Source organism: Acanthopagrus latus, chromosome 2, assembly GCF_904848185.1.
Source record: "Acanthopagrus latus isolate v.2019 chromosome 2, fAcaLat1.1, whole genome shotgun sequence".
NCBI classification, from domain to species: Eukaryota; Metazoa; Chordata; class Actinopteri; order Spariformes; family Sparidae; genus Acanthopagrus; species Acanthopagrus latus.
Window position 1 is genome coordinate 11,219,383 of NC_051040.1, and position 11,732 is coordinate 11,231,114.

Below are 11,732 nucleotides of genomic sequence, written 5' to 3' on the forward strand. Positions count from 1 at the left end.
TGAGAATGCAGGTAGACGAGTGGTACCAAGGAGTTTACATTTCACAGATGAGGCCTCAGTGCTGACCCCAGCACCAGACCTTTCCCCTGTAAGCGCAGTCCTTTGTTTCAGAGCTGAGTTCAGCTCGTGCAAAATCAGACACAAGATAAGGCCAATCAAGAGAGCCGGGATCTCCATCCTCAAGTGCCTGTATCTGGGAATACTGAATATGTTTTCACTGGTTTATATAGATTTTCAGACACGAGCTTCTCTCCTTTGCCTCAACAAGTCATCCCTAGACCATTCTCAATTATTTCAAGATGCAGCTGCAAGGCTGTTGACCAGGTCCAACAGGATGACACACATCATGCCTGTTTTACATTCTTTACATTGGCTTTCTGTTAATTTCAGATATCATTATAAAGTGTTTGTCTTTACATACAGAGCCATATACAGTCAAGCACCTTCCAGTATTTCTAAGCTGTTTCATCCATATCTCCCTAATAGGTCACTTAGGACCTCTGACCAGAGCTTATTGGTTGTCTCCCTCTCCTGTCTAAAAAATAAAGGTGACCCTATGTTTGAAGTAGTGGCCCCAACAGAATGCTCTGCTCTTTCTATAGACTTTCACTATGTAGCCTCTGTTGAGGCTTTTAAAAAGTAAGCGAAGACTTACTTATTCAAAATGGCTTTTGTCTCACCTGCTGATATCTAGTGTTGTAATCTGTTTGCTTTTATTTTTCATTATTTTGTTGTTTTTTGTGTCCCTTTTGTTGTTTTTTTTTCATGTTTTGGTTGTTATTGTACTTGTTAAGCACAATGTGACTGTGCTCTGTGAAAGATGCTACATTAAATAAACTTTATTTCTACTGTACGTTAGCTTACCATAAATCAGAGAGAAGAATGCTCTCACCATAGTGTGTTCAAGTCTTTTCAAGGGGTTGCATGCATAATATAATCTCCATTCCTGTGAGGTATCTGGAGGGCAACACATTCTGATCTACTCAGGTTAGATTTAATAATGACTAATCTACTTAATTTGGATTCAATCATGACTAATCGATTTTCACTGTGTGAGTGAAAGTCCAGGGGTTGGCTTCCAACTGTAAGGAGTCAAAGGTTAACAGATGATAAAGTGCTTAGCTAAGTTGACCTGCATGCCAAATGGTGGAAGATGCCTAACACAGGTCAAACTCCCCTTTTAGTCTATTGGATAATTTGGCAAAGGGACCAATCGGAAGAAATGGGTGTACTGGAGAAGGGACTTTAAAAGACCCTCACAGGAAAAATGAGGGGGTGGCACTTGGTAGGACTCCTAAGATCGAAGGCTAGGAGTTCTGATAGGACAGAGGGCAAAGCATTTTGGCATAGCTTTTTCCATAAATTTGATAATATCAGAAAGCGGCTGCTTCTGATCCGGATGCAGGGCTAAAGATTCTGTTCAGATATCACAGAGATCCCCGGCTGAGTTAGTTACACGGAAGCAGCAGTAATGGGAATGAAAGATGGACTGCTGAGTTGTGTATATTGATGTCGTGTGTGATAAATATCCCTATTGAAATCAATAAAGCACAAGAATGGTTACGAGTATTATGAAATAAGATGATTAAGCTAACCGACTAAGGTTCATAATAAATGTTTATGTATTTTTGCAGACTCCTGGGCAAATGTCTAGGACACAGAGATAAGTGGAGTTCATAAGCTAAGAGGTTTATCTTCAGTGTAACGTACATTGAGGAAAAATATTTTGTTTCATACTGATAACCTCAAATCCTCAAAATTGCAGTGTTAATGCTGTTTCTTTTATAAATTGTGGTCGGGGAATAAAAGACCCACAATAATTATTCTAATGTGTCCGGTCGCCTCATTAATGACCATATATATATATATATATATATATATAGTATTATTTAAATGTCATTGTTTATGTTTAATTAATCATCAGAATGAGGAAAGCAAACAGTTCCTGCACGGTCTCTGCAGCCCACCCACTGGTAAAATGGCGCTCCTTCACGCTGTTCAGATTCAGCTCCTTTCGTCACATAATGAAAGCAATGCAAGTCAATCAACATAACCCACCCAATACTTATGCTCCACCCATAACCTTTTGTTGCTGTTTTTGGCATTTGTTGCACCATGTCTCACCCTCCCTGAGAATGGCAACTCAAAACCTGGAAAGGCCTTTTTGAGAGCAAGTGTTTCATTTAGCCTTACTTTGCTATTGTAGAAACACCTCTCTAAATATAAAAGACTCATTCTAAGGTAACAAGAACACAACCAAGTCTTAGTTTCGGGTGATCAGTCACTAATAGAAACGTACAAATAAATATTAAATTCCATTTCTGATAGACAATCCTAAAACGTACTATCTGGATCTTTGACTGTAATAAATGAACACAACTATGTAATATATTCCTGAATAAACCACAATATTTATTGTTCCACATGTATTTGAAGTATTTCCATCAAAATGGTGATAAAGAACTACAAGACATTCTGATAATGACATTGAAATTGATACATATGTTTATATAGCAATCAACCACAACATTAAAACCAGTTGAATGACTAACATGGGTCATCTTATTACAATGACATGTTCTGCTCAGAAATGACAATTGGATGACACACACCATCTAGCCAAAAATTGCTGTAGATCACCATTGGCAATGACACTACCCAATTGCAGTGCAAGCTAAAATGATAATGGCTCATGTCTTAATGCAAAAACTGCTCAGGAATGGCCCGAAGAGTGTGACAAAGAGTGAGACATCTCCAAAGAAGACCCATCCATGGAGGCCCAATCATAGCCACAGGTCCTCTAGGGCTGTCCTATGGTGTCTGGGACCAAGGTGTTAGAGGCAAATCCTTCGAGTTGTGTTGGCTGTGAGATGGGGTCTCCATTGATTCGACTGGTTCCAGCATGTCCCAGGATTGCTCTGCGATGGTGTTAGAGCGGGTGGTTCATGTCAAGTGGAATCCACATGATGTCCAGGGCCCAAAGTTTTCTTACAGAACAGTGCATTGTGACAAGATGATCATTGTTATTCACTTCATTTATCATTCCAAACTTTTAGGTTTAGGATGGATTTTTGCTCATTAAATGTTTCTTGGTGTTCTTCTCTGGCTTAAACAATATGATGAAACATTTTGGAGCAAATATGCACAGTATTAGGCCAAAACTGGAGGCCAGAATGGCAAAAATCTCCACAGCCACAGTAAATTTTCCAGGAGAGCTGACATATGCTGGGATAAAGGTGATCCAGACTGCGCAGAATATCAGCATGCTGAAGGTGATCAGCTTGGCTTCATTAAAATTATCAGGTAGTTTCCGAGCTAGGACAGCTAACACTAAGCAAAAGACAGCCAATAGGCCTATGTACCCAAGCACAGCCCAGAACCCAATAGCTGAGCCTAATGCACACTCCAAGATGATTCTCTTTTTGTATATAGCTAGGTTTTTCATTGGAAATGGGGGGTTAAGACCCAACCAAAGAGCACATATTAAAACTTGAATGAATGTGAACACTACTACAGTCATTCTTTGCTGTGTAGGACCAAACCATTTCATGACATTACTACCTGGGAGTGTAGCTCTGAAGGCCATCAGCACTACTATAGTTTTTCCAAGGATACAAGAGATACAGAGGACGAAGGTGATCCCAAATGCTGTGTGGCGCAGCATGCAGGACCAATCAGAGGGTGCTCCAATGAAAGTTAATGAACATAAGAAACATAGAGTCAAGGAGAAGAGCAGCAGGAAGCTCAGCTCGGAGTTGTTGGCCCTGACAATCGGGGATGTCCTGTGATGAAAGAACACAGCTGCAATTACAATTGCAAGACAGGCACCACCAACTGAGAATGCAGCCAGGATGATTCCTAGGACCTCGTCAAAGGAGAGAAACTCTATAGGCTTTGGGAAACAAGTGTCTCTCTCTTCATTAGGCCAGAACTCCTTGGGGCAAGGGAAACAATCAGTGGAATCTGAAACAATAAACAAACAAGGGCTGCTAGAAGTCATGAATTGGATTTTGTAAACATGCATTACCAAAAATATAGAAAGAAAATACCCGTAGCATTGCTAATCTCTCCTTCAGGACATGGTATACAATCATAACAGCAGATTGGTTTTCCTTTCTGCAGGACTTTACGGGTTCCTGGAGGACAGCTGTCACTGCACACTGACAAAGGCACCTGGTATAAAGATAGAAGAAAACTGACACATATTCAGGTGTGCTTCACAGATCTTGGGATTTAAGGAGTGGGTAACATATTTGAAGTCTGTCTTAAAGCAATTCTAACATATTAATGTTTTTGGTCATCATAACAATTCCTCTTTTTTGTATTGGCTGTCAAGAAAAAATGGCAGTACAATCTCCATACATGACGTGGGACAAAATCCACAGAAGCCCTACTTATTTGTGTAAAACTGTGTTGCAAAGTTAAGGGGGCATTACAATGACATTGTTTCTTTGTCACTATGTCTTGAACACAGCTCAATGAGGGATCATGTCTAATTTAACTTTGGACGTAATTTTTTGCACAGATTGAGTGTTGTGTTTCACATCTCTTACTCTTACTTGTGTGACACCCCTCAAAAAGGTAAGGTTTCCATTGATGTGGAACTCCTGACCTGCCGGCAGTGATGCATCATAGCTCCCCACTGTCACCATTTCAATGCTGCCACTCTCACTTTTTTGCCAGTTAACCAGCTCATATCTGGCAACAGGATCTCCATTGGCATCAAATGACACATCATAACCATTTTGGGAAAAATTTACTTTTTTCAGCTGAGAAAGGACCTGTGATTATGAAGTAAAATAGCGATGGAGAGAAAGGAGAACATCTGGATTAAATATTTTGTTTATATATAGTTAAATTATCATGACAAATGGACAACAGGACCTACACATATTCATTTCACCTGACCTGTTTGGAAGCTATTCTTGTGAATTTGTCACACTGAGTTTTAGAATTTGTGTCCTGACACACTTCATTATGAATGGCATGAGCTATTGCATAAACAGCCTTGTACACCATGTTACTAAAGCGGAGCTGAGATGTGTCAGTGTACGGGCTCTGGAGCGTCTGTATGTCTTCAGTTCCATCACACACTCTTTCGTGTATGGCTGTACCTGAAAACACACACAGACAGAAGAAGGTGTTTCATAAGCACTGGCATTGCTTTTACATGATCTGTTATTTCAATGCATTTATTTTGCTCTTTGCTTTTTTTTTTTTATCTTATTTAACGACACATGCTAGAAAGTAATTATTTTTAATCTGTCATTTAGCGTATTCCCCTTGAGACTGTCTATAGCCAATATGAGTTCACTCAGAGAGAGAATTAAAAAATAACACAACCACAGGGATGCAACAGTGAATGTGTTTGTATTTCAAAAAATGGGATAGAGAGGGTGAAGTGACTTTTTGTTTATTTACTTGGTTAGTGTATCTTGTGGAATATGCTCTAGTTTGTTCGAAGTCAGTATCAAAACATGCTTATTTTACATCAAAATTAAAAATAATGTGTTGCCAATTTATTATTTTAGTCAAAGTCAAAACAGTCATCATTGTTTTTTTTTGTTTGTTTTTTTTCACCACCTAAATTCACCAGTTTAAATGTCATTAAAAGAAATAAAGGACAGGAAAGCACTGTCAGTATAATAGTCAAATTAGACCTTCGTGTACTGTTACTGATACATGCAAATAGGTATGACTATTAATTTGGCTTAGTGGAGACAGTGTATACGCTATATACTTATACTATACACCAGTGGTTCCAAACCAGGGGTAAGCATACCCCTAGTGGTATGCAAACACATTACAGGGGGTATGTGGAAATATTTATTAATTTATTTCCAAGATGAGAAGTAAATATTCTCAGTCATTTCACTAGACCATTAATAAAATGGTACGCGTGTGCCACAATGAATTCATATCATATATTCACATATTATTTATTTTTGTGTTTAATTTGAGTTAAAAAGAAAAGAAAAGAAAAGAAAAGAAAATGCAGAATAATTAAATGCTCAAATTAAGGAGATGAAATTAAATGATTTTCATTTGATAATCAGTTCCATATGACCACTTTTGGAGAATCATCAACACTCATGAGTAAGGGGGTACTCATGGTATGAGAAAAAGGCTCAGGGGGTACACAAGACAAAAAAGGTTGGGAACCACTGCCATACACTATTATTAACAGTGTCAAAATAGTCAAAATGTTCTCACTTTTTCCCAGCCTGCAGTTGAATGCATCCTCCCAGAACTCAGTAAACACTGGAGAGGCAGCCACCTTGGCTGGAGGGAGATCCAACAAGAATTCTCTCAGATGTGGGATGACAGATTGTTCAATGCCAAATCCAAAGGCTCCAACACAAAAGCTGAACCTCAGCATTTCTGGGTCAGTTACCCAGGCCTCAGCACCTATCCACTGGCGAGGTGGAGAAGGCTCAAGTGACAGCTCTTCGAGCAGGATCCTTAGGTCTCCAGGGGCCACAAATGCCACAACAACCACAGCTGTTGAGCTGCAGACACATTATAGTAATCATTTATTCTAACAAAAACTTAGAATTAATTATTTCTAAATAACTATCAAGATAGCAAAAAGAAACACAACAAATACTTAAGCGAAAATAAAGTATTGTTCTCACTTAGCTTATCTTGACAACAATATGAGCAAAACATCTGATGGAATTAAAAATTATGAGGATGAGATAGTACATGCACATTTTTGATGATGGTTAGTTGATCATCTATTTTAATAAACATTTGGTTGGTGTGCATGTCAGTGTCAGCAAAGGGAACAAAAGTACAATCAGTGATTAAGAAACCTGCGGATAACATCAGCTACTCTCTGGATCCTGCTATGTGGATGGGCCCGATGGAAAGATTCAGAGTATTCCACACAGATCCCCTCCTTCTGTGCTGCATCCAGGAAAGACGCCATGCCATTATTGCCATAGTCTGAATCTGACCGGACAGCACCTATCCAAGTCCAGCCGAAGTGTTTCACCAGCTTTGCCAGTGCATCAGCCTGAAATTGGTCACTGGGGATTGTTCTGAAGAAACTTGGGTACTGTTGCTTATCAGACAGGCATGCACAAGTGGCAAAGTGACTCACCTAAAGGCATTCAGCATTGTAATTATTCAGTGGTACAGATACAAAAAATTCACTGGCCTATATCAAACAGAGTTTCCCAGAAATGAAAAATGTTTACTTGAGGAATGTTAAAAGACCCAACAATGCGTGACATGCTGATTGATGGTGTGGACCCGGTCTCACCAACAATAGCCATCACCATACCAGATTGTGAACAGTTTTCACTTGTGTAAAACACCGGGTCCAGGCCGTTTGAAAGCTGGAATGTCACATGCATCGCCAAGGCCACTGAGGCACAGGAGTCGTGGATCTGATAACCAACTTTGATTCCTGGCAGCAGTTCTGTGCTGTTGTTAATCTGCTCGATGGTGAAGACCATTGTGTGTGCGAGGCGCAGTTCACGGGAGTCAATGCTGCACACAGATAATCATGTCACTGTTGAAATTTAGATAATTGTGATAAGGACAATTCCTAAATCCTAACAGAAAATACAGAATAAAGGAGAACTGCAGCTCATAATAGACAAAAATCTGATAGCTGCACTGCATCTGTGAATCAAATACTTAATTCAACTGCATAATCGCAAATAATCAAAACAGAGGATTAGGTATCAGTCCAAAATTCAACGGAATTGTAAATTGTGAAGTAATAACAAACAAATACATCTCACATCTTTTCACTGTTCACCCTGGAAAAGCTTTGCAATGTCATACAAAAAATATACAGAAATATTTCTGTCCACATACAGTGTATATTCCTCTGACCCACCGCATCTCCCTTTTACTGACCTTCTCTTGCACATTTGTGGCTCAGGCATGGTGGTGTAGTTATGCTTCACTGTGTGTGTATAGTGGTGTATAGAGAAAACACCCCCAATAATGTAGTCACCATCCATTGAGAATACAGGCATACGAGCGGTGCCCTGGAGTTTACATTTCACAGATGAGGCCTCAGTGCTGACCCCAGTATCAGATGTTTCCTCTATAAGCCAAGCCTCTTGTTTCAGATCATACCCAGAACCAGTAAAGGCAATAACTGAGCTCAGCTCACACACACTGAGGTACAGGATCAGGCCAGTAAAGAGAGCTGAGCCCCCCATGTCTAAAGTGTCTGTCAGAGTTGGAGTGTATGTGGGTTTTCACTTGCTTATGTAGATTTTCAGACCAAAACCCTCCCTCCTTCTACTGTTCGTCATTCTCAGAGAGAAGACACCTTTACCTAGTGGTGATTCATAAACTTTTATCTAAGTCTTTGTTATAGACTGTCGACACAATTTAATCTCCATTAATTGTCACTGTCTGTTGTCTTAGCTCACATTGGTACCCTTGTAAACACCATATAGCCCTGTAAGTCTGTTGCACTCATAACGTTTTGCTATTTTTTCAGCTCAAAATCCACTAAGCTTCATAAACGCACACATTTAAACGGTTGTTGATTTGATACATTTTTGAACAAATAATGGTCATTTTTCAACTGTAATATAGTTGTTGAGACAGCACTCATTACACTTGTCTGTCTTGATTTTAGAATTAATGTAGCATATGTCAAAACATGTTCATGTGAAAAATGATTGTATCATATTAAATGGATATTTAGATAATGACAATAAAAAACCCCAAATATATAATGTAAAAACAAAACCCTGAATGCTTTTGCGAAAAAAAACAAAACAAACAAAAAAAAAACAAACAAAAAAAAACATGAATGTACCATAAATGTACATGTCTGTTTCCATGTAATTGTGCACATGGAAAATGTTGAAATTGAAAACCAGTTAAAATCACATGTGAAATTTGTGGAGTAATGGGCTTTGCACAAGTGATGCATGAGTTTTGCATACAAAAAAATGGGATGATATATAGAGCCTGTGTAAATTACCATGTGAAACCTATGAGGTTATATTGTTACAAATTGGTTTGTCTGCACTTGTCATTGCTTGATATCTGCACTCCCCTTACCTCACTTGATTGCTTGTTAACTTGCACCTGGAGACCTGCTTCAGAGAATGGCACAAATAACCAATGGCATGGGCCAATGGGTGGGCCAAAGCACCTGGAAACCTGGAACCAGAAAAGTTAAAGATGAGGAGGCTGGCAGAAAAAGAAATGGAGAGACAAGCGACTTCCATAGTGAGGACAGCGGTGTGCCAGTTGTGGAGAGATGAAGAGACATGCATAGCAAGGATGGTGGTGTACCATGTTGTTTTAGCACCTATTCTTTGCTACACTGGACTGCAGGTTTTAGAGACTTAATTTGGATTTTAATATTGTCACTGTATTGTGAATAAAAAAATAAATAAAAAGTGTAAAATAAATTTGAACTGTTTTTAACATGAACTCTGACTCTTTGGTCACCTAATTGCTCTCTGTCCGATCGCTTTAGAAATGCAGGTCAATCAACATCACCCACCTTATAATCATGCTTCAGACACAGTGCAGTTTCTTGCTGCGTCATGTGGACTATGCGGGTGCATAAGGCCCCTGTACCACTAGGGGGCCCCTTCAAGTCTGGTCTCAGTATCTGATGAGACCCAACGGAAAACGCCTTGTTGCTGTGATGACCAGTACAACTAAGTGAGGAGAGCCAAGATGAGTTGCGCTGAGCCGCCGGTACCAGTTATTCAGGGCATGGCGTCAAAACGAAAGTATTCACCTAGTTCAGAAATAAGAAGAAACTAGATGAAGAAAAACACTCACAGGATAAAGGTTAGAGTTGTTTTCATGATGTGGGGTGTACGGAGAGATAATGCCAAATATTTAGCTAGATAAGTGTTTGCTTTAAGAAAGGGCTAATTATAGAAGGTCCAGCACGTTGGCGTTACCTTTGTGAGGGAGGGTGTGTTGTTAGGCAGATGCCTGTCATGTCTGCTGTATCCTCGTCCAGAGGGAGTTACTGGTCCGTCATAGACCTCCTCTGCTGTTAAACATTTGCCACGTAACATTATAGGGATTATTTTCATCATTCATTTATCATATTTGTGTTTATAGGTCTCTAATGTGAAGTGTGCTAAACAAGACACATATTAGGCCTATTGTGGATTATTATGGACTATTGTGTGGTAATAGTGTGGCAGTGGATTATTACTCTGAGTGGATTATTGTTAACTCTACTGAGTGAGTTGCATCTTTCTTTACCACATTTATTAGAATATTTTTTGTGACAATATTTGAACAAACTTTCCTACAGTTTAGGTATATTTTTGATGTATTACTTTGTTTTATTTAAAAGAATCATAATCACACAAATTAAAGTAAATTTAAAGTAAGCTATACTATATATGACCATTAGTTCTGCCCACCGAAAAGAGTTTAAGACCATATCATCAGTTAAACACAAGTTGTACTTTGTAATACCCTGTTAAATATAAACAATAATATTCCTTCAGTTTCACATAGTGCTCATCAGTCATTTATCTTGGTTTATAACTCTAACAAGTACAATGTGTTAAAAACTGCTTACAAGTGATAACTTGGTGCATGCTTTAAAGGGACACTGTACTGTATATTGCAATGTTTAATATAAAAAACAGATGATGTTCTGCATTATTGTAACACAACTCAATAATATAGTATCAATATGTGCTTAGCATCTATTTCTTGGCAGTAGCTGTAGCTCAGCGGTTAGAGCAGGTCGGCTAGTGATCAAAGGTAGCTGGTTCAAATCCCATCTCCCCCGGGCTGAACTGAGCTGCATGTCGAAGTGCCCTAAAGCAAGATACTAATTGCCAAATTGCTCCTGATGAGCAGTTGCCATCAGTGAGGGCCCTGCGATGACCCTGCCTTCGCCCAGAGACAGCTGGGATTGGATCCAGCAACAACCCCCGCAACCACTTGAAAAAGGGATAAAACTGAGGAGATTTGTCTTTGCATGTATAATAATTTGAAATATTTTGGAGCCACAGACCAGGAAGCAGCATGGCCTCCTTCAGCACCACCGGACCAGGATGTTTTATAATTTAAAATAGATATTTTTGCTGAACACTGCATCAGTTTCATGTATTGACCTATAGAGCATCACCTTTGTTTACCTTGCATTGTCATGTTCTGTCAGTTCAGCTTGCTTGGATGGGTCAATTTAAGATGTTTGATTTCAATTTGAGAGAGATTTTCACAACTCTAGCCTGTTTTCCTCTTAAAATGTAACAGATTGTTGCATCTTTGTGGATCATCTAAAAAGGGTTAGGAATCTATCCATCATAGTTTGACAAAATAGGGACCCCCAAACAGCATCTTGCAAAGGGCCCCGAACAAGACAGAAATGGCCCTGTCCACCCATAACCTTTTATTGTTTTTAGCTCATATGCTCCACTTCTCAACTTCCTTGAAGGTGGCCACTAAAAATCTTAAAAAAGGCCCTTTCAATAGCAAGTGTTTTGATTAGCCTCATACTGCTATTGTAGAAATTTGGCAGTGCAACATGTTAAACTCTGTGGAGCTCCCTGTATAAATGTAAAAGACTCATTCTCAGGTAACAAGAACACAACCAATTCTTAGTTTCAGGTGATGAATCAGTAATTGAAATGTATTTATGAATATTAAATTTGGTTTCTTTCAATAGATCATCTGAAAATTTACTAGCTGGACCTTTGACCTTAATAAATGGGCAGAACTATTTGATCTATTCCTGAATAAACCACAGTATTTATTGT

The 11,732-nt window shown here is 39.0% G+C and overlaps 1 protein-coding gene across 1 annotated transcript; it reads right to left on the bottom strand.

The window, feature by feature from the left end:
* Positions 1–3,058: 3,058 nt before the first annotated feature.
* Positions 3,059–8,021, bottom strand: LOC119008260 (extracellular calcium-sensing receptor-like). Its single transcript, XM_037078339.1, has 8 exons — positions 7,873–8,021; positions 7,203–7,497; positions 6,816–7,105; positions 6,214–6,509; positions 4,909–5,114; positions 4,560–4,781; positions 4,050–4,173; positions 3,059–3,963 (listed from the first exon to the last, which is right to left on the bottom strand). Exons 1-8 carry the CDS (start codon positions 7,992–7,994, stop codon positions 3,059–3,061), a joined length of 2,460 nt encoding a protein of 819 aa, XP_036934234.1. The 5' UTR covers positions 7,995–8,021.
* Between the last annotated feature and the right edge of the window lie 3,711 nt (positions 8,022–11,732).